The sequence below is a fragment of the Aythya ferina genome, assembly GCF_964211825.1.
Source record: "Aythya ferina genome assembly, contig: HAP1_SCAFFOLD_37, whole genome shotgun sequence".
NCBI lineage: Eukaryota > Metazoa > Chordata > Aves > Anseriformes > Anatidae > Aythya > Aythya ferina.
The window spans coordinates 35,265-57,844 of NW_028181461.1; the positions used below are offsets into that span (position 1 = coordinate 35,265).

General features: G+C 55.9%; 1 protein-coding gene and 1 long non-coding RNA gene across 3 annotated transcripts in view; one reads left to right on the plus strand and one right to left on the minus strand.

The window, feature by feature from the left end:
• LOC311428229 overlaps window positions 1-5,500 on the minus strand; it is a 14,730-nt gene extending 9,230 nt beyond the window's left edge. The window contains exon 1 of the long non-coding RNA XR_014687628.1: window positions 5,147-5,500. This is a non-coding gene — a long non-coding RNA (uncharacterized lncRNA). The remainder of the gene's footprint in view (window positions 1-5,146) is intronic.
• On the plus strand, window positions 4,617-21,013 carry MVP (major vault protein). 2 transcript variants are annotated; one of them, XM_084539753.1, is made up of 17 exons: window positions 4,617-4,785; window positions 5,508-5,683; window positions 6,183-6,378; window positions 7,447-7,570; window positions 7,649-7,780; window positions 8,776-8,870; window positions 9,775-10,011; window positions 10,707-10,832; window positions 11,306-11,464; window positions 12,387-12,637; window positions 17,138-17,335; window positions 17,894-18,032; window positions 18,496-18,707; window positions 19,344-19,460; window positions 19,757-19,883; window positions 20,173-20,361; window positions 20,753-21,013. In XM_084539753.1, exons 2-17 carry the CDS (start codon window positions 5,565-5,567, stop codon window positions 20,894-20,896), a joined length of 2,565 nt encoding a protein of 854 aa, XP_084395879.1. In that variant the 5' UTR covers window positions 4,617-4,785; window positions 5,508-5,564; the 3' UTR covers window positions 20,897-21,013. The 2 variants fall into 2 exon arrangements, with proteins under 2 accessions (XP_084395879.1, XP_084395878.1); XM_084539752.1 differs by lacking the exon at window positions 4,617-4,785 and adding an exon at window positions 4,827-5,034.
• The last annotated feature ends 1,567 nt before the right edge of the window (window positions 21,014-22,580 follow it).

Here is a 22,580-nt window from a genome sequence, read left to right on the forward strand (position 1 = left end):
AGAATCAACTGAACTCTGAAGGAAAGCAAATGTGGAATTAGTTCTTACAAAAAGCACACTTAAAACTCCTTGTAAGTTAGCCCACAACAAAACTCTTCATAGAGTTTGTTTGTGCAAAGGCAGTGCGGGAAGTGCAAAAGATAAAACAGACCTCGCAGCTCACACTAAATAAATATGTCACTGAGGAAAAGGATGTTACCGAATTCCACAACTGGGTGATTTAACAGGAGAAAATTGATCTTGGAGGATCTGCTGTTTCAAAGTAGCAGATGCCACCTCTGCAGACTGTGAAGCTTAGGTTAGGCATTGCAAACGGGCAAAATTTAAATCCAGTAAAAAAGAAGCCATGTGCCATGTGGACACTCTAATATAGCTTATGTGACTCACACAGAATATCCTAAAAAATAAAATAATAATAATAATAATAATAATAATAATAATAATAATAATAATATAATGAAGAGATAAAGAAGTTACAAAAAGAAATCAAGAAACGAGGGGAGTAGGAAACTCCTAAATTAGCAGGACAAGAGGACAAGAAACCATCGTAATCAGAAGAGAGGAAGATCTTAGAAGCCCACAAAGCCTGTTTACAAGCCTCACAACTAGAGATGGAAGTTGGAAAAGTAGGAGATTTAGAAACAGAAGTAAGGACTTTACAAAATGAGCTAGGGAAACTATAACAGCAGCTCAGAGCAATGTGAAATAAGTCATGATCAAAGGAATGCAATCATTGCAGGTCCAAGAGAAAAACTTTATTTGCGTGAAAGGTTAATAGCTGATATGAAGGCATCACAACAAACAGCATAAACAGCAAAAGAAGGCATTGAGTACTTCAGCCTTTTTCTTGTTGCTTGTCACTCATTCCCCAGTCCCATCCAGTCCCAGGCCAATGTTTTTCTTAGTCTTTCTTTTGCTGTTTATGTACTTGCAGAAGCCTCGCTTTTTGTCCCTCCCTGCTCAAAGCCCTCTTTGCCTCAGTCTTTACTGAAGAGACCAGCTTATAGCAGCTGGGACAGGTTTCTGAAGGTTGGAAGTGAGCAAATGTCAGTTCTATCTTCAAGATAGGAAAGAGGAAAGAAAGATCCAGGGAAATAACAGGCCTGCCAGCCCCACCTCTATCCACAGAAAGGTGATGGGAGAAAACTCTCCTGGAAGCCATTTCCAAACACATGAAGGAGAAGGCGGTTGGGAGTACTCAGCATGCATTTACCAAGGGGAAATCAGGCTTAACCAAACTGATAGCCCATTACAATGAGGAGACTAGCTTGGTGCTGAAGGGGCGTGTATTACATGTGTACCTCCACACGTAAGGCTTTTCATACTGTCTCCCATAACATCCTCATAGAGATGCTGACAATGCATGGCTTAGACAAGGAGAGACTGATGTTGGTAGAAAAATGGATGAACAGAAGGACCACGAGGGTTGTGATCTGCAACTGAAAGTCTGATTGGAAGCTAGTAACTAGCTGTGTAGATCAGGGATCAACACTGTCTCCAGTCTTTTTAACATCTTCATTAATGATCTGGATGATTCTAGACAAATTCTGAATGAATTCTTTACCCTGAGGGTGGTGAGGCACTGGCACAGGTTGCCCAGAGAAGCTGTGGATGCCTCATCCCTGGAAGCATTCAAGGCCAAGTTGCATGGGGCTTTGAGCAACCTGGTCTAGTGGGAAGAGGGCTAGAATTAGATGATCTTTAAGGTGGCCTCCAACCCAAACCATTCTATGATACTATGATGGGACATGCCTCCTTTGCAACTTTGCAGGTGACACAGAAGTGGGAGGAGTGGCAGAAGCACCTGAGTGGGACCACAAACATGATGAAGAGACTGTAGCATCTCTCCTAAGAAGAAAGGTTGAGATAGCTGGGACTGTGATAGCCTAGGGGGGGATCTTATCAGTGTATATAAATACTTGAGTGGAGGGTGCAAAGAAGATGGAGCCAAGCACTTTTCAGTGATGCCCAGTGCCACGACGAGAGGCACTGGGATCAAACTGAAGCATAACAGGTTCCCTCTGAGCCTTAGGAAACACTTTTTCACTATGAGGGTGACTGAGCACTGGCACAGGCTGCCCAGAGAGGTTGTGGAGTCTCCCACCTTGGAGATATTCAAAAGCTGTCTGGACATGGTCCTGGGCAACTGGCTCTAGGTGGCCCTGTTTGAGCAGGAGGCTTGGATCAGATGACCTCCAGAATTGCCTTCCAACATAAACCCTTTTCTGAATCTGTGTCTCATGTCCAGTTTACCCTGTTTTCTGTTTCTGAGGCACCTAGGTGACCAGGGTGCTAACATGCATGGCTCCACTTATATCCAAGGAATCTAGGTGTCCAGGTTTGCCCTCTCTTTCAAATCACCTCAGCTTCTGTCCAGGGGATCTAAGGCATCTGAGAGATCCAGACATCCATCTGCCTCCTGCCCTCTAAACAGCCTTGACATGGGCCTGGGGACCTCAGAGTACAGGGAACCCCTCTCCCCAAAGCCCCTCAGTTCATATCTGGAGGATCCAGGCATCCTAGAGATGCAAGGAGGGCATACCCCTTCCCCCATCACCCCTGGACCCAGGGTGTCTGGATGCGCTGTAGCCCCTGCACCCAGGGACACAGGAGCAGGCTGATGCCACTGGAGACAGGCTGGAGGGACCTGAGGTTGATATGGGTGTCCCCCAGGTGCTGGGCAGGTTGGCATGCAGAGAGGAGAGTGGCAGTAGGTGGCATCTGTGTCACCCACTTGTCACCTGCTGTCACCCCTTTCACCACTGTGATGCGTACGTCACCCATGCCAGCGACATGTCACCTATACTACCTGCGTATCACCCACTCACGTCTAGCACTGCAGCCACCTGCATCACCGAGAAGCTCAGCATCCTGGCCAGGTCCTCCACCTGCAGAGCATCCAGGAGTGTCCCGGGGACACCTGCAGGTAGCACAGTGACCCTGGGGGACACTCTGGTAGTGCAAAAGGGGTTACAGGCACAGCGAGGAGGGAGATAGAGTCACAGGGATGATTGATGGTGGGGACATAAGTAAGGCAAGGAACCCCAGGGGCTGGCACTGGGTGACGTGGGGAATATGGAGAGACACCAGCTGACCCAGAGGGTGACAGGCAACCACTGGATATGGTGTGGGGTACACCAGAGGACCCTAACATAGGCTGCCATGGGACATGCCAGGGACTCTGGGGGTTGGCATGGGGTGAACCAAGGTTCCCCGTGCAGTGCTAGAGAATATCATGGAACACATCAGGGGATCCTGGGGTGACACAGAGGGCACCATGGGGTGGCATGGGGTTACCCAGGAGCCTCTGCAGTGGCACATGGTGGCCTAGGTCACGCCAGGGGACTCAGACCTCAGGGTATAACAGAAGGTGATCCTGAGAGAGACAGAGTGTAAGCTTGGGACCACAGGGATGATGTGGGGCAAGTCAGGGTAATACAGGCTTACAGGGGTGACATGGGATCCCAGAGGGTAACACAAAGCAAACTGGGGGACGCTGGGGCAACCAACAGGCCAGCTGTGGCACCCCAGGGTGACCCTGGAGGTAGCAGGGTGACACAGGGCACCACAGTTGGTGACACAGGCCGAGCAGGGATGCCCTGCCCACACTCACCACTGCACCCAGGGGTCCCTGCTGCTAAGCGTTTGCAGCACTTGACCCTGGGCCCCTGCCAGCAGGTTGGGGTGTAGGGCCACATCCCAGGGGGTGAGCCCTGGGGACACAGCAAGGGCCCCATCATTTATGGTCCCTGTCCCCAACCACCCTCCTGGGTGTCCCCACACTGTGTCCCTCTGTCCTCCCCTGTCCCTGCATAACCGCCTGTGCCCCTCCATCCCCACGTTCTCGGCCCGTGTCACCCTCCTCTGCCCCCCACTGAAGCCAGGGTTAGAAGAATGGGGCTTGTTTAATCACATTAATGATTTCTAAATAAAGTAATCATTATTGTTAAAGCCAGGGATGGAAGAACGGAGGCTTGCCTAATCACATTAAAATAGACATCGCTGAGTGTCTTTGCTTACTGCTGTGCAAATTAACCAAAACAAGAAATCTCGGGGCCCCTCACAGAGGACGTTTCCTGACAAAAATGGGGAACGTGTCTCAAAAAACCAGCTGAGACCGACCGTGTGGTTTGGGCAAGAGCCAAGGAGCAGCTGAGTCTGTCCAAAGCCGGAGGGGAGCAGCTAGTGGCGATGAAGAGGAGTTATCAGCCTTCATCCCCACGACCCCCCTGATGACCACTGCGATGGCACTGCACAGGCGCAGAATGGAGGAGTTTAAGGAAATAACTTCTTGGAGCTAATTTTAATACAAAGCGGGGATAGGTTATGAATATGCATAGGCGTAGTGGGAAACTTCCTGCGTGCCTAACTTTTTACTGCATATCACCACAGCAAGTCGCTGCTTTATGCCTTTGGGACACGCCCGGCGCCGAAATAAACCGCATGCCTACTTTATAACTCATTTGCTTTGAGTTGTAGAGTTTTTCCACAAATCACAAACCTCCCCCCCCCCCCCCAACCCCTCCCAATGAGAGAGGAAGGGGGCAAAGGGAGCGGCGCCTGCGACCGGCAAAATGGCGGCGGCGGTCGCCTAGCGACGGGCTGGAGCCTGCCGGGGGGGGGGGCCCGGCCCGGCCCGGCCCGGGGCTGTGCCCGCTGCTGGAGCCAGCCCGGCCGTGCCCCGCGCCCCCCCCCGGGGTGTGCCCGGAGAAACGGGGAGCCGCCCGGGGCAGATCCGCCTCGGGGAGCGGGGGCTGCCCTGCGTCAATCCGCGTTTACCTGGGGGTAAATCCGCCTTGGTAGGGGTAGGGGGGGGGCACGCCCTGCCTGGGGTCAGTCCCGCCGCGGGTGGGGGGCAGATCCCGGCCCGTGGGGCGGCCCCGGTGGGCTGGGCTCTGCCTTGCGTGCAGGGCTGGGCCAGGGCAAAGGCAAAGAGCTCTTCCGGGCTCCCCCCGCTCCGCCGCCTGCTGCTGTGCCCCAGGGCAGATCTCCTGACCCCCCCCCCCGGCGAGCTCATCTCCTTCGCCGCCCCAGGTGAGGTCTCCTTCTGCCCCGCGACGGGGCCGTCTGCCCGGCAGAAGGCTGTCCTGCTCCGGGGCGAGGTCTCCCGGCCATTTTGAGGTGCCGCAGCCCGTGGCGAGCTTACCCGAGGCACGGTGAGCTCGTCTTCCCCGTGGCGAGGTCGCCCAGCCCACGGTGTGAGCTCGTCTTCTCCCTGGAGAGGTCCTTTTGCTCTGCAGCGAGCTCATCTGCCTCCTGGCAAGCCCTTCTGTCCCATGATGTAGTCTCTTACCCCACCGCAGAGCCCGTGGCGAGGTCTCTCAGTGAGCCGTGACGTGGTCTCCTACCCCACGGCGAGGTCTTCTGCTCTCCTGGCAATCTCATCCACCCCGTGGCAACTTCATCTGCCCGCCAGGGACTTCACCTGCCCCAGGTTAAGCTTTTCTGGCCTGTGGCAAGGCCTGCCACTCCCACGGTGAGCCACAGCAGGCTGTTCTGTCCCACAGCAAGCTCGCCCGTCCCCGTGGCAAAGTCTCCTGTTGCACGGCGAAGCCTCCTACCCGATGGAAGACCCTGTGATCCGCATACCCCCCTACCACTATGTCCACGTGCTGGACCTCAACAGTAACGTCACTCGTGTGGAGGTTGGGCCCCACACCTACATCAGGCAGGACCACGAGAGGTGGGTGCTTTGGGGCAGTCTCCTTCCTACAGCAAAAGATGTGGATGCTATGGTGGGGGGGGGGGGGGCAGCTGTGGGGTGGGAGTGCCATGCTGTGGTTGGCAGGACTACAAAACATTCGTGCTATGGGGTGGGGGGGATTTATGTAGCTACAGAGTGATCTGGATTTACAGGGCTGTGAGTGATGTTTGAGGAAGCTCTGCGGGGGCTCTTTAGGACAGTGGGAGGTGTTGGGGGTCTCTATAGGACTATGTGGACTTCATGGGCCCTTGGGACGGGGAAGGTGTACAGGGCTGCAGGGGCTCTGTGGGGCTGTTGGGGGTTTTTTGAGGGTTCTGTAGGATCGTAGGACCTCTATAGGACCGAGTTGGTTCCATAAGGCTGTAGAGGGCCATAGGAGGGCTGTGGGGCTAGACTGGGGCTGTGGAGGACTTGAGGGGTTCCATAGGGCCCTGGGGGCTCTGTAGAGCTGAGGGGAGCAGTGTGGGGGTATCCACAGGGTGGTGTTTGCGCCCAAACGCATGGTGATGGTGCCCCCCCGCCACTACTGTGTGGTGCTCAACCCCGTGGCCCGGAGCCCTACGGGGGCTGTGCTGGTCGATGGCGCGGGACAGGTCCGTCTGCGGCACGCTGACCTCGATGTCCGCCTGGCCCAGGAGCCTTTCCCCCTGTACCCTGGCGAGGAGCTCCAGCAGGTACCTGTAACACCGCCCTCCCTGCAGTGCCCCCCCCAGGCCCCTGTAGCCTTCCTGGTAGTTATAGACAGCCACCCAGCTCTTGTAGCATATGACAGTCTTCTATAACTCTTAGCCCCACCGTGGCCTGTTATAGCTTAGTTGCAGTTTGCTGTGGTCCCCTATAGCTGCTTCAGCTATTTTAGCCCTTCATGACCCCTGGAACACCTCTAGCTCACCAATGGCTCTCTTAGAGTTCCTGTAGCCCACTGGGTTTTTCTGTAATCCTTCCAGCTACCTGCTCATGTATTCCTGCAGCTCTTTAGAGGCTCCTCAGCACCCCTGTAGCTCCTACAGTTCATTTGGCACCGCTGTACTTCCTCTGCTCCCTCCCACTCTCCCACCCCCTAGCCTCCTGTAACTTCTCTAGACTCCACAATCCCTCTCTGTAGCACATCTCTGTAACCTTCCATGGCTACCCATAGCCCCTAGAGCTCCTCTAATCCCCCTCTTGTTTCTCACAGCTCCTATAGCCCCTATAGTTCCCCGTTCTCTTCCATACCTGCTCTAGCCATCTCATGGCCCAGAATTTATACTGTAGCCCCCTCCCCCTCAGTGTGTCATCCTTGTCCTTGCGCTGAGCCTGTGTACCTCTCCCCAAGGTGTCCCTGCATTGTTTCCAATCCCTTCAGTGTGTTCTGTCGCCAAAGTGTCACTCGTGCCCCTGTACTGTCCCCATCCCCAGCCTGTCGCCCACATCCCACATGGTGAAAACCTGTGTCCCAGTCCCCAGGGTTAAACTCAGGTCCATCACAGTGACCCCCATGTCCACCATTTCCCTGCAAGGACCCTTGTACCCCCCTTACCCTCACAGCCCTGTTGTGACCCCGTGTCCCCACCTAGTCCACAGTGACACTTCCCATCTACGTCTCCTGCAGTGACCCCTCTGTGTCCCCGTGTCTTCTACTGTGCCCCCAGGACAACCCCTGAAAGCATCCCTCTCACTCTCCACATCTGCCACACCTCCACTACGATGCCCATGCCCCCACGTTGTCTCACTCAACTCTCTTCTGACATCTGTGTCCCCAGGGTGTCACCCCACTGCAGGTGGTGCTGGCTGACACCGCCCTGCACCTTCGGGCCCTGCTTGACTTTGAGGACGAGGATTCTAACAAGTTCGTAGCAGGCGACGAGTGGCTCTTCGAGGGTCCTGGTGAGCAGGGACACCTTCCTGAGGACCCCCTGGGGAGAGCTCAGGGAGCTGGGGGCTGATGGTGCTGCCTGCATGCAGGTACCTACATCCCCCGCAAGGAGGTGGAGGTGGTGGAGACGCTGCAGGCCACTGTCATCGGGCACAACCAGGCCATCCGCCTGCGGGCACGCAAGGAGTGCCTCGACCGTCAGGGCATCCGCCGCGTCACAGGTAGCACTCGTGGGCACCCCGTTGCACCCGGTGACACTCCAGGACTCCCTGGTAGCCACGGCGGCTTCCTGGGTTCAGCCCTCACTCAGTGTTAGCTGGCTCAGTGTCACCCTGTGCCTCTGGTGTCCCCCCCTCAGCACCCAGTGTTGCCTGAAGGCAGCCCTGGGACACCACACCCCATACCCTGGGATCCTCTTCTCCCCCTCCAGACCCTCTGTGATTCCCATGTCACCCTTCAGCACCCATGGGAGCTCTGTGTCATCTGAGAGTGCCCCTGGAGCCTGCAGCACCCCAACCCATCTCCCAGAACTTCTGGGACCCCAAGCACCCCCGCAATCCTTGTGTCTTCTCTAAGCATGCACGCACCTTCTGTGTTGTCTGACAGCCCTCCTGGGACTGCCAGCATCCTGAGCACCCATGGGACCCCTCCAGCACCACTGGGAGCCCTGTGTCACCCCCTAACACCCATGGGATTTCTGTGTTATTCAGAAGCACGCCTGGGCACCCCTCCCCATGCTGCAGCATGTGTGGGACACTTGCCTCATCCCTCAGCTTGCCTGCGGTTTGCCGCATTCCCATTCCACTGTCCAGCCCCCCCTCTCACCCTACAGCACCTCCAGCATCCCTGTCTGCCCCCACTGCGCCCCTGTGATCCCCAACACATCCATCCAACCCCCCCCCCCATAACCTCCCTCCTCTCCCATAGCACCTGTGGGACCCTGTCTTAGCCCCTAGCCCCTCAAGATTCCCAGCACCCACAGGGCTCCCATAACTACCAGTACCTCCAGCACCCTTAGGATTCTCCCATCTGCCCCCTAGGGCCCTTTGCTCCCTGCATCTTTAGGACACCTAAGATCTATAGGATGCTTAGCACCCTTAGGACCTGCATATGCCCCAGTCCCCTCAAAACCCATCCCATCCCAGTCCCCCTGGGACTCCCAGTCCCCACCCTGCCCAGCACTGCAGCATCCTTAGCCCCATCCCTCTGCTCCCAGGGGAGGAGTGGCTGGTGAAGCGGGTGGGTGCCTACCTGCCTGGTGTCTACGAGGAGGTGGTTGACGTTGTGGACGCCTACGTCCTCACCGACAAGGTACCTGGCATCGTGACGCTTGCCCGTGGTTTCCCCTGCCCCTGCAGATGACAGGGACTCTCCAGGACCTGAGCCAGTATCGTAGCCATGCCCGTGGTGCCTCTGGAGGTCCCTCTGGACTGGGTTTGGGGGTCCTTGTACCTATTCTCCTGCAACCATGGGTGTGACAAGGATCCTCCAGGGTGGGTGAAGGGTCTTATCCCCCTGATCCATCATGGCACTGTCCCCATTGCACCCATGGGTGATGAGAACCCTCTGGGGGACCTTCCGACCCACCATGTTGCCATGCCCCCTGCACCCATGGGTGTTGAGGACTGTGTGAGGGGCACTGTCCCCCTCAGCTATGCTGTCTTTGTTCCCCCTGCCTCAGGGGGTGATGTGGACCCTCTGGGTATCCTGTCCCCACCAGCCCACCATGACCCTATTTCTGCTGTACTGATAGGTAACAAAGACCTGATTTGGGGGTCCTGTTACATGCTCCGGGCACAGACAGGTGTTAGGGACCTTTCAGGATGGGTTTTGGGGTTCTCTGTCCCTGTTCTCCTGCACCCAAGGTGGCAAGTGACCTTCCAGGATAGGTGTGGGGTACCATCACCCCCCTGTGCCCCCTGCACCCGCAGGTGACGAGGCTCCTTGGGGATATGTTTGAGGGTCCCATTCCCCCTGCTGTGAGCCCACTGTGTCCCCTTTTTCCCTGCACCTGTGGGTAACAAGGAATCTCTAGAGGGTCCAGCCCTGCTGCAATCCACCATATCCCTGTCTTCCCTTCACCCACACATAACAAGGACCCTATGGGACGAGTCTGAAGTCCCATAACCCTGTCACCTTGCCCACACAGGTGACAAGGCCTGGCGGGGCCAGCTTTTGGTGTCCCATCACCCACTGTTGTCCTTCCCTCCCGTAGAAAGCCCTGCACCTGCGAGCTGTACGGACCTTTGAGGATGCACAGGGCCGGGTGCGCCGCACGGGTGAGGAGTGGCTGGTGACGCAGCAGCAGAGCGAGGCCTACGTCCCAGAGGTGTTTGAGGAGGTGGTGGCTGAGGTGCAGGTGACGACGCTGGGTCCCCGGCAGTACTGCGTGGTGCTCGACCCCGTGGGGCCCAACGGGCAGCCCCAGTTGGGCCAGCAGCGTGTGATCAAGGTGGGCACCCCAGGGACTTGCAGGTGACCTAATGTGGCCTTAGCTTCTCCACAGGTAGCAAAGGTGTGGTCCTGAGCAGCTCTAAGACATAATGTGCCCCTAATGTATCAGCGGGGGACAGTAAGGTGCCCCAGGGGTTCCAAGTGTGGACCTCAGGACCTGAGGGTGGCCCCAAGGGCCACACAGATGGCTCTGAGGGAATCTGGTATATGCATAGGTGTCCCCAGAGGTCTCAAAGGTGGCCCCAAGGGACCCTAATGCATCTCTGAGGCATCCCTTAAAGTCCCAAAGTTATCCCTGAGGGATCCTGGCATGACCCCTGAGGTGCCCCGAGTGCCCCCAAGGAGCCCATGGGTGGCCTTGATGTACACGTAGGCATCCCCAAATATCTCAGTGGTGGTCCCAAAGGACCCTACAACACCTAAATTAACCTTAGTGTGTTGATGAGGGATGCTAAGCTTCTACAGCAGCCCATGGTTGGTCCCCAGGGACTTGAAGTTGGCCCTGATGTACCTGTAGACTTCCCTGAAGGTCTTAAAAGTGGTCCACAGGGACCCAAAGGAATCCTTGAGGGGCCCTAATGCCCTCTTACATATATCCCTGTACTGTGTGTCACCGTACCCCATGCCCCTGCCCCGTGTCCTCACCACATTGCCATTCCTTGCCCTGCTGGTGACACATTCCCACGTCCCCAGGGGGAGAGGTCCTTCTTTCTGCAACCAGGCGAGCGGCTCCAGGATGGCATCCAGGATGTCTTTGTGCTCTCTGAGGATGAGGGGCTACTGCTTCAGGCACTCCAGACGATCAAGGACACCAGTGAGGTGACCCAGGGGGCACCCAGGCTTGCAGGATCACCTGGAGGCACCTGGGAGAAACTGGGGGTCCAGGGAGCCTGGGATGCCCGGGGCCACCAGGAGTGATTTGGGGACAAAGGGGACAACTGGGGGACCCACCGGTGGCTGGATGTCATGGGGGATGGTCGAGTACCTGGGGGCAGGTGGGTATGTGGGGGATGTCTGGGGGATTATGGGGGTCTCAGGGGACACTTGGGGGGACATCTGTCTTTATCATTGGGTCCCCAAGCCAGGTCGGTGGCAGAGGACAATGGGAGGGGGTGCTGTCCCCAAGCTGGCAGGCTGTGGGGGTGCTCCCTGTCTCCATGCCTTCAGACTGGCTGGTAGCAGAGGGCCATGAGGTGTGCGTCTGTCCCCATGTCCCCAGCCAGGGGTTGGGTAGGGGTCCGTTCGTCCCTGCGTCCCCAGGCTGGTTGCTGATGGTATCCCCACATCTCCAGGAGGGGACAGAGGTGATACGGCGCGCAGGTGACCGCTGGCTGGCCCGGGGCCCCCTCGAGTACGTGCCGCCCGCCGAGGTGGCTGTGCTGGAACGTCGCCAGGCTGTGGCCCTAGCTGACAACGAGGGCATTTATGTGCGCGACATCCGCACTGGCAAGGTGCCTGCCCTGCTGCTCTAGCTCCCCTGGAGCTCGTAGCTCCCTGTAGCTGATTTTCCTGTGGCCTCCTATAGCCCATAATGTCTCCTATAGCTGCCTTATAGCCTCCTTTAGCTCTCTGTGGCTCCCCATAATCCCATTACTGCTCCCTGTAGACTTCTAGCAGCTCCTTATAGCCCCCAGTAATCCTTTGTAGTCCCATATAAATATTTCCCACTCACCCACAGCCCTCTATAGCACCGTGCAGCCCCCACGGATGCCTGTAGGTCCTCCCCATTGCCCTCAGTAGCTTCCTGTAATGCACATAGCTCCCCGTAGTTCTCCAAATCAGCCAGGACTCCCTATAGACCAAGTAATATAGTGAGCTCACTATAGCCCTCCACTCCCACCCCCAGTGCTCCCAGTTCTCCTGCCAGTGTTCCACATTCCTCCAGTGCCCCCATATCCCAATCCAGTATCCCCAGACCCTCTCCCAGTGCTCCCAAAATCCATCTTAGTGCCTCTAGCTCCCTTCCCAGTGCTTTCTATAACCTACCCCAGTATTCCACAGACTGCTTTCCAGTGCTCCCAGTATCCCATGTGGCCCCAGACATGCTCCCAGTGCACCCTGGACCCCCTTTCAGTACCCCCCGTCACCTTCCACAGTCCATCCCAGGGCTCCCAGTATCCCATATATCTGCTTCCAGTGTGTTCAAACCCCTGTTCAGTTCCCCCAGACCTTCCCAATGTCCCCAGACACACCATTCTAGTGCTCCCAGTGTCCCTTATACCCATCCAGTGCCCCCAAACTCCCAATGCTCCCAGTGCCCCTCCTAATGCCTTCATACACCCTCCAAGTGCTTCCAGTGCCCTCCAAATCCCTTCCCAGTGCCCCCAGCGGCCGTCCCAGCCCAGCGGCACCATGAGGTGGGTGTGAATGCAGGTGCGGGTGGTGACGGGCCAGACCTACATGTTGACGGAGTCCGAGGAGCTGTGGGAGAAGGAGCTGCCCCCTGGGGTGGAGGCACTGCTGGCCGAAGCCCGTGGAGACCGCACTGGTCTGGATGCTGGGATCCCCTCCTCCTCGAGCCCGGATGCTGAGGTCCAGCACCGTGACCGCACCCGCGCCGTCACCTACCAGGTGCCCCACAACGCTGCTGTGCAGGTCTACGACTACCGGGAGCGGCGGGCACGGTGAGCACCTGTGGTTGTGGGCATGGCGGGGCAGGGTCGTGGTGGATATGGTGGGGGGGATGCAGGAGGAAGATTCGGGCACGGAGGTGATGCAGAAGGTGGTGCTGGGTTTAGATGATGTTACTGTTGGCACATCTGTGGTAGGTGGCCCCACTGACCGATGCAGAGCCCAGTGTTGGTGGTGCCAAGCCCCAGGGAGCAGGTGATGGTGTGGGGACTTGTGTGTCCTGGGCATGTCCTAGGCACGTCCTTATGTTGTGGGTTTAACCCTGGTAGGCTGCTTGGCACTTGGCACCATGCAGCTGCTTGCTCACATCCCCCAGTGGGATGGGGGAGAGAATTGGAAAGGTGAAGGTGAGAAAAGCCTCAGGTTGAGATAAAGTTTGGTTGGTAAAGTAAAAGCTCTGTGTGCAAGCAAGAGAAATCTAACAATGAGTTCATTTACTCCTTGCCATCAGCAGGTGATGTTCAGCCATTCCCAGGGCTCATCAAGTGTAATGGTTACTTGGCAAGACAGGTGCCAGCATCCCAGATGTCCCCCTTCTTCCTCCTTTCTCCCAGCTTTTATAAAATACAAACTTTTATGACATCATACGGTTTGGAATAGCCTTTTGGCCAGTTGGGGTCAGCTGTCCTGGCTGTGTCCCCTCCCAACTTCTTGCCCACCCTGAGGCTCCTTGCTTGCAGGGCAGCCAGAGGAGCTGAGAAGGCCTTGGTGCTGTGCAGTTCGGCAATAGCTGAAACCTTGGTGTGTTATAAACACTATTTTGGTCCCAAATGCAAACCACAGCACCATGCAAGCTGCTTTGAAGAAAATTAACTCCATCCCAGCCAGACCCAATGTACTTTGGCATGTGACCCTTTGCTTGTCCTTGACAGGGTGTGAAGTCGTGCTGCGTTTCGAGTTGGCCATGCAGGGCCCTGGGGACCAGGTGACAGTGTAGGGACTTGTAACACATCCTTGGCAGTCTCTGTCACGTAACTCCTGTCCTTGATGTGTGATCCCACAGGCTGGCAATGGGCCCTAAGGAGCAGGTGACAATGCAGGGACCTGCATGTCATTGCATGTCCCTGGCATGTAACTCATGTCCTTGGTGTGTCATCAGCATGTACTGGCCCAGGATAGTGTTAGGCCCCATTCTGGTGGTCCTGAGCCCTGAGGAGCAGGTGGTTCAGGAACCTACCTGTCATTGCGTGTCCTTGGCAAGTGGACGGTGTCCATGGCATAAAGTTGGTGTGTGCAGGTACAGGGTAGTAATAGGCTCCAAACTGGTGGTACTGGGGCCTAGGGAGCAGGTGATAATGCTGGGACACTTGGCATGGCATGTTCTTCATGTGTCTAGACCACTCATCTCTGTCTCTGGTGTGTTGTTGGGTGGTTCTAGGCCCTGAGGACTGGGCGACAGCGTGGGGACCCATGTATCCTAGCATGTGTCTGCAGCATGTCCTTGGGTATGATCCATATCCTTGGCATATCTGTAGCATGTGACCCTGCAGGCTTTTGCTGGGCTCTGAGTTGGCGGTGCTGGGCCCTGGGGAGCAGGAGCAGGGACCTCCATGTCATGGCATGTCCTTGGCATGTGAGCTAGACAGAGCCTGTTCCTAGCAGATTGGTATGTGCAAACTCTGAGGAAGGCAAAGGCTGGAAGCTGGAGATCTCTGATGGCAAGAGGAGTTGTCCTGCTCCCCAGCTTGCAGCTGTGTAATAAGTTTGCTGCTCTCAAAGCTGAGGAGTCAGGATCTGGGTGTGTTTTCAAATGAAACATCTGGGCAGACTGACCCTGAGCCATGTAGGAGCACTGGGAGGAACTGGTGAGTGATGCTGGTGGGCATGCTTCAGGGGATGGAGGCAACCATTGGTCAACCTGGTCTCTTTTGCTGTCTGCTAGGAGCCTGGATCCAGGATGCTGTGGAAGGACTGCTAAAGCTAGTCCAACCCTCTGGACATGATTATGGGGAAAGAAAACACACTTTCTGGGAAATGAGCACGTTGGGGAGCCTCTTCTGAAGGGTCTGTTTCCTAGTGCATGCAGCATTGGGGTATCAACAAAAGGAGTTAGAGATCTGTGTTCAGTTGCAGGATATGAATGTCAAAGGCAGCCATGGTTGCAGTAACCCTGAGATGGTGGAGTTGAGGCTCCTGAGGGGAAGAAGCAAGACAAAAAGCAAGATCACAAGCCTGGACTTTAGGAGGGCAAACTGGCTTCTCCAAAGACCTGCTTGTGAGAGTCCTATGGGATTCTGAAAGCTTACCTCCTCCAAGCTCAGGAGCAGTCCATCCCAAGAGCAGGAAGTAGGTCAACAATGTCAGGAGATCTGCGTGGATAAACAAGCCTGGCCAAACTCACACACAAAAAGGAAACATAAAGAAAATGGAAGCAGGAACAGGTAACCTAAGAGGAAAATGGAGACACCGTTCAAGCATGTAGGGTTGCAGATTGGAAAGCCAATGCTCAATCTGGCAATGGATGTCAAAGGTAACAGGAAGGGCTTCTACAAGTACAGAAAGGGCAAAAGGAAGACAAAAGAAAATATGGGCCTAGTGCTGCATGAAGCACGGGACCTAGTGACACAGGATGTAGAAAAGGCTGTGGGAATGAATGCCACCTTCGCCTCGGTCTATATCAGACACACCAGTCTTCAGGTATCCTAGGCTCTGGAGACCAGGGAGAAAGCCTGGAGTAAAGCATGACCTTGGTGGCAGAGGATCAGATTTGAGGATACTTAGGCAAATTGGGTGTATATATAGTTCCATAGGCCCTGATGGGGTGCAACAACAAGTGCTGAAGTAGCTGGCTGATGTCATTGCAACACCTTGCTTGGTGATCTTTGAATGGTCACGACAACTGGGAGAGATGACTGAAGAATGGAGGAAAGCAAGTGCTACACTTTCCTTCAAGGGCGAAAAGGAGGAGCCAGGGAACTACAGGCCCGTCTGCCTCACCTCGATCCCTTGGAAGGTGATGGAGCAGCTAATCCTGGCAACCATCTCAAGGCACAGGAAGGACAGGAAAATCATCAGCGTGGATTTACCAAGGGGAAGTCAGGCTTGATGAACATGGTTGGTAGCATTCTGTGATGAAATGACTGGCCGGGTAGACAAGGGGAGACTGGTGGATATGGTCTGCCTGGGCTTCAGGAAGGCCTTTGACACAGTCCCCCATAAGATCCTTACAGGCAAGCTGCTGCAGCCTGGGCTGGATGAGCACAGAACAGGGTGGACTGAAGAGTGGCTCAGCAGCTGAGCCCAGAGAGTGGTGACCAGTGGCATGGAGTCTGGTTGGAGGCCGGTAACTGGTGGTGTACCCCCGGGATCAGTACTCACTCCAGTCATATTTGACACCTCCAGTAATGATCTGGACAGTGAGGGGGCAGAGTGGATCCTCAGCCAGTCTGTGATTTATACAAAGCTGGGGGGAGTGGCTGAGATGCCAGAGGGTCCTGCTGCCGTAACACAGGAGGGTCTGGACGTGGATAGGCTGGAGAACTGGACAGGCAGAAACCTCATGGAGTTCAACACAGACAAGTACAAAGTCCTGAACCTGGGGAGGGACAGCCCCACACACCATTTATGCTGGGGCTGCCCAGCTGCAGAGCAACTTTGCAGAAAATGTTCTGCAAAATGTGGTCCTGGTGGACACAAAGTCCAACATAAGGCAGAAATGTGCCCTTGCCACAGTGACAGCTAGTGGTTGCATTAGGCAAAGTGTTGCCAGCAGGTTGAGGTAATGCACCTCTCTGCTCAGCATTGGTGAAGCCACACCTGGAGCACTGCATCCAGTTCTGGGCTCCTCATTACAATAGAGACCTGCCCATCCTGCAGAGAAAGTCCAATGAAGGGCCACAGAAATGATGAAGGGCCTGGAGCACGTCTCCTGGAGGAAAAGCTGGGGGAGCTGGACTTTTGAGCTTTGAGAAGAGAAGGCTTGGGTCTTATTAATGTAGATAAATACCTGAGTGCCGGGGTGGTCAAAGAAGAGGGAGCCAGGCTATTTTCAGTGGTCCCCAGTGCCAGTACAAGAGACAATGGGATCAAACTAAATCATAAGAGATTCCCTCTTGCTTTTTCACTATGAGAGTGACTGAGCACTGGCACAGGCTGCCTGGAGAGGTTGTGGAATCTCCCACCTTGGAGATATTCAAAAGCTGTCTGGACATGGTCCTGGGCAACTGGCTCTAGGTGGCCCTGTTTGAGCAGGAGGCTTGGACAAGGTGATCTCCAGAGTTGCCTTCCAACATCAACCAGTCTGAGATTCTGTGGTTCTGTGATAAGTCCTTGGTGTGTCCCCATCTTGTGATCTGTATCCTCAGCATGTGACCCATGTCCTTTCCATGTTCTTGTTACAACACAAGGGAGTGTTGGGCTCCAGTGTGACTGTGCCTTCACCCATGTGTCACAGCATGTCCTTGATGTGCCAGGGTGGTATTGGTCTCCGTGGTGCGTGTGACAGTGCTGGGACCTATGTGTCATGGCTTTGGCATGTTCTTGCTGTGTTGCAGGGTGGTGCTGGGCCCTGAACTGGTGGTGCTGGGTCCTGGGGAGCAGCTGACGGTCCTGTCCCTCTCAGCAGGCCGCCCCAAGCGGCCCCATGCCCGACGCAGCCTCTGCCTCCGCCTTGGCCCTGATTTCTGTGCTGACATCGTGACCATCGAGACTGCTGACCATGCCCGCCTCCAGCTCCAGCTGGCCTACAACTGGTGGGTGAGGCTTATGTTGGTGGGCCATGGGGATGGGTGATGAGGGTGGGGGCCTGGAACCATCTCAGGTAAATGGTGTGGGATGGGATTGAGCGTGAGGCTTGGGGACATGGCTAGGGGCTGGGGGTGGGGTTGGATTTGGGATAGTCTTGGACGCTGGGGATAGGGCCTTGAGCCCTGTGGGGTCAGGACTTGGGCTGTGGGGTCATGGTTAGGCCGTGGGTGGCATTGGGGTTATTGGGCAGTGATGCTGCTTGGGCAGGACTGGGCTAGGAGGACAAGGAGGAGGTGGGGCAGGATCTGGTGGAGGCACTGACAACAATATGGGGACAGACCAGATCCTGGGTCATCACTGGGGACAAAACCTTTAGTTAGGGAGCATGTGCTAGAGCCAGGAGGTGCAGCTTGGCTGTTGGGTAGAGACTGATGCTTTGGCCTTTGGTTGGTGGTTCTGGGACAGAGGTGGGTTATGGCAGTGGGAGTAGGATCAGGCCAGGATCAAGGACCAGGGTGGGAGCACTCTGGCGTGGGAGAGACCTGAGGACACTTTCCTTGCAGGCACTTCGAGGTACCAGAAGAACCGAAAGATCTGGGGCGCCTCTTCAGTGTCCCTGACTTTGTGGGTGATGCCTGCAAGGCCCTGGCCTCCCGTGTGCGTGGTGCTGTTGCTGCCGTCACCTTTGATGACTTCCACAAGGTCTTGTTGGTCATACATATTTTCCCTTGGTCAAGCCCAAGTACCCCCACTTTCACCTGCATCACCAGTGCCTCCACCCCCTCCTCCTGCCATGGTACTCTGGGTCATTGGTGCACCATCCTGTGTCACCTATGCCCCCACATGTCTTCCTATGTTGCATGTGTGACCATGGTCCACTCAGATTCAACATCCCCCCCCAACACTACGTGTGCCCCTTCTGTGTCACTCGGCATAACCTTGTGGCTCCTGCATATTACCCTGGGTCTCCGTTGTCCCCCTGAGCCTCTGATGTGCCCAAGAGTCACTGGGGACATCAGGAATTTCCCAATGTCCCAAGAACTCAAACAGGCTGTTCTGCTCGGCTCTGTTTGGCATCAATGAAGCCCCGTATGTTCCCCAGTGTCCCCACTGCCCCAACGGCCTCAACATCCCCAAGTGACGCTGATGTCCCCAATGTCCCCAGAACTCAAATCGTCTCATCTGCTCAGCTGTGTTTGGCTTCGATGAGAGTGGGCGTTTGCGGGAGCAGCTCCGCTTTGCCCCCAATGGGCTGGTGGTGACAAGCGTCGACATCCAGAGTGTGGAGCCTGTGGACCAGCGCACCCGCGATGCCCTGCAGCGCAGTGTCCAGCTGGCTATCGAGATTGCCACCAACTCCCAGGAGGCTGCTGCTAGGTCCCCATGTTTCCCCATATCACCTCATGTCCCATGTCTTTCTCCAGTGCACCTCACAGTTTGCTGTTAGGATCACCACTAACTCCCAGGAGGCCAATGACAGGTCTCCCTTGATTCTCCAAAAGTCCCTCCATGTCCCCAAATGTTTACTTTTGGCTCTCCATATGCCCTGTGTTGCCATATCCCCGTTTGTCTTCCCCACATCCCTCATGTCCTCAAATGTCCTCCATATCCCCCATGTCCCAAAACTTCCTTCCATGTGTTTCCACATCTCCTACATGCCACATACCCTCAGCATGCCCTGTTTCCCCATGTTCCCAACATGCCCCATATCCTCATTGCCTCCCCACACCCCCAGTTTCCCCCATATCTCCAGCGTAGCCTGTGTCCCACCCTGTCCCCAGTGTCCCATACATCACAGAATCACAGAATTGTCTAGGTTGGAAGAGACCTCAAGATCATCGAGTCCAACCCCTGACCTAACACTAACAGTCCCCACTAAACCATATCCCTAAGCTCTACATCTAAACGTCTTTTAAAGACCTCCAGGGATGGTGACTCCACCGCTTCCCTGGGCAGCCTGTTCCAATGCCTAACAAAGGGATACATCTCGCATCCCTTGGTCTCTGTCAACAGGCATGAGGCAGAGCGCCTAGCGCAGGAGGCCCGAGGACGCCTGGAACGACAGCGCCTCCTTGACCAGGCTGAGGCTGAGCGGGCACGCAGAGAACTGCTGGAGCTCGAGGCTCTCAGGTCAGCCATCTCCTCGTTATGCACTGCCCTGGGGGCTCTGAGGGCTTCTGCTTGCCCACAGGCACCGGGGTCTTCCACCTTCCCAGCATGTACTGAGGTCTTCCTCAGTGGGTTTGGGTGTACCGGGGCCCTCCATCCCCCCACAGTGTGCTGGGGCTCTGCAGCTTTCCCAGGGTGGTCCTGTGGTCCTCCATCTTCCCGAGGGCACTGGGGCGGAGGTGTGGGGCTGGGGGTGGAAGGTGTGGAGGGAGGGGGTGCGGCCCGTGGCGGGCACGGTGTGTGACGCAGCCCCACAGCGCAGCGGTGGAGAGCGCGGGGGTGGCACGCGCAGAGGCTCAGGCCCGGGCGGAGGCTGCCCGCATCGAGGGTGAAGCTGCCATCCTCCAGGCCAAGCTCAAGGCTGAGGCTATCGCCATAGAGACGGTGCGTTGGGGGCGGGGCCTGAAGGGAGGGGGTGGGGCCTGGTGGCAGGGGGTGGAGCCTGACGGAAGGGGGAGGGGCTAATTGTGCCTCAGGTGGCCTGGGGTTGGGGAGGAGCTGGGATGAGGGGGTGGGGCTGTCCTAGGGGGCGTGTCCCGTTCTAGCCCTGCCCCCTATGATGGGGCATATAACCTATGAGCAGCATGCCCATGGGCTCAGTGGGAGGGGCCTGTGGTGGGTGGGCGTGTCTTCCAGCAAAAGGGGGCGGGCCCTATGCATTCTCCACCCCCAGGAGGCGGAGCTGAAGCGGCTGGAGCGGGTGCAGGCGCAGGAGGTGCAGGCGCAGCGGGCCCGGGCGGAGGTAGAGGCGGCACGGGCCCAGGCGCTGGCGGATGTGGAGGCCTCGCGGGTGCGGGAGGTGGCCAAGGCCCTGGGTCCCGACACCATTCGGGACATCGCCCGGGCTGGGCCTGAGCTGCAGGTGAGTAGGGCGTGGCCTAAGAGGGGGTGTGCCCTAAGAGGGGTGTGGCCATTTTGTGGGAGGCGTGGCATCAGGTATGGCCTCTTGGAGGGGTGGAGGCTGCAGAGGCTGGGCTCTGGCTTGGGGGGGTTGGATCCCTGGGAGCGGGTGGGGCTTTGTGGGTGTTGAGCCTTGGGGGGCAGGCTGTTGGTAGGGGTCTCCATGGGGCGGGGTCTCCATGGGGCAGGTCTGAGTGGGGAGGGGTCTCCGTGGGGCAGGTCTGAGTGGGGAAGCGGCTCAAGGAGGACAGGGCTTCCAGGAGGCAGTGCCTGCTTGGACTCGCTGGAGAGGGTATGGTCTGCCAGGGTTGTGGTGTGCTGGGAGGGATGACTAGCACTGTGCCCATCTCCAGGTGAAGCTGCTGCAAGGCCTGGGACTCCAGTCGACCCTCATCACCGATGGTGCTGCACCCCTCAACCTCTTTACCACTGCCCGGGGGCTGCTGGGCCTGGCAGCTCCTCCAGAAAACTCCAATTCCCCAGCCTCTGCCCTCTGAGGACCCAGGCATTTGGGCCTTCCCCAGAGACCTGGGTGTCCTGAGCAGCTGGAACCTCCCATCCCTCTTCATGTGTTTCCTTTTCCAAGAATAAAGCAAACAGATTGCAGCTGTAAAGTCAAAGTGATGGTGGGGTTGGGGGCAGTGACATCAGTGTGTTTTGCAGGGGACCACCACCTGTCATCATGCTACTGTGTTCTTTTGTGGCTGGGCAGATGAGCTTTTATCACATAATCTGACATTCTCCCACTTAAAGAACAAGAAAGAATTGTATCATTTTCTCTTCTAGCACAGCAATTCTCAGCCATTTGTTTCATCTCCTGGGAAGGATGCACTCATGGAGCAAACTTACTACTGCTGCTAAGTACCTTTAAAGGGTCTTATAGGTCTGTAAGATGGGTCTATATTTCCCTAGCATGCTGCGTTTTACAGTCCCACTTCTCTGGAAGGGAGTTGCAGGATCAGAGTTGCTGCACTTGTCAGTGTAATCCTACGTAGTCTTGGCTGGACCTGCAAGGATTACCCTTCTGTTGCTTTGCTTCAGTATCTCTGGTGTCTGGTCACACTAATTGGTAAGGGCATGTGAGAACGTGGAAGGTTTATTCCAGCAGGTTTATCTTGATCAAGGACTTCTAAGTTAGTAGACAATGACCAGAAACAAACCTGAACAGTTGTAATAAGTAAGAGAAGAGACAGGATGTGGGACTGTTGAATCAAGCAATGGTTTGAGTGAGGATTTCTGGATCAGGCTGATAAGAAAAGAAAGGGGAACAATATGCAAAATGCTAAGGCACAGACCTGACAAAACGAACATGGAGACAATGACAAGAAAAAAAAATCACTCTCAGTCACACTAGTTGATGAGCTATCAAAATACTTCTAGGTGGATCAACATGGACTTTGCAACAGATAAGACTGTAAACCAGGGGGACCCTGGACTGTGAGGGATACTGGAAACTGCAGAGCACTGCAAACCCATGTAGGAAGTGCAAGTTGAAAAGGAAGCAGGAGGAACATAGAGGGGGCAGGCAGAAAAAGTGTAAAATGGTGGTTCACAGGCAAAATGGGATGTACACTTGTCTGGTTTGCATCTGATCACTGCAGTCTGTCCTATCTACTTCTTTCTCATTATTTTGCTTTTAACTCAGGGGTGTTTGTGTGTGTTTGTTTGAGTGGACTGGGTGCCAGTCAGACTGGAGGAGTGGGCACCTGTCCTGTGGTGCCACCTACTGGGTCCAGTGGGGTCCTGGCATCAGCTACTGGAGTGACTGGGGGGTCTTCTCCTCCCAGCCATGGGGAGTGAGCATTGTGTGCTCCCAAAGAGCTGTTGGGGGCAACTGGTGTGAGGTGAGTGCAGGCTCTGCACCAGCAGCTGGATCAGGGCCATGGGTCACAGCCTGGTGCTGGCTGCTGGGGGGCCTGAGCATCTGCATCATCACCAAACTGGCCTGCATGGGTGTACATGTGCATTCACCTGCAAACTTTAAGCTGGACAAGCCAGCGAGTAATGGGGGCTTTGGGTCTGGGCTGAGGCGTCAGGCCAGGGAATCAGGTGGGTCCATGCTGCTATGCCCAGGGACACTTGTGGCTGTGGCATGCGTGAGGGATGAGTGTGTACGTGTCTGCATTTGCAGTGAGCTTCAAGCTGGATCAGCTAGTCAATGAGTGACCCTTGAAGTGGGTT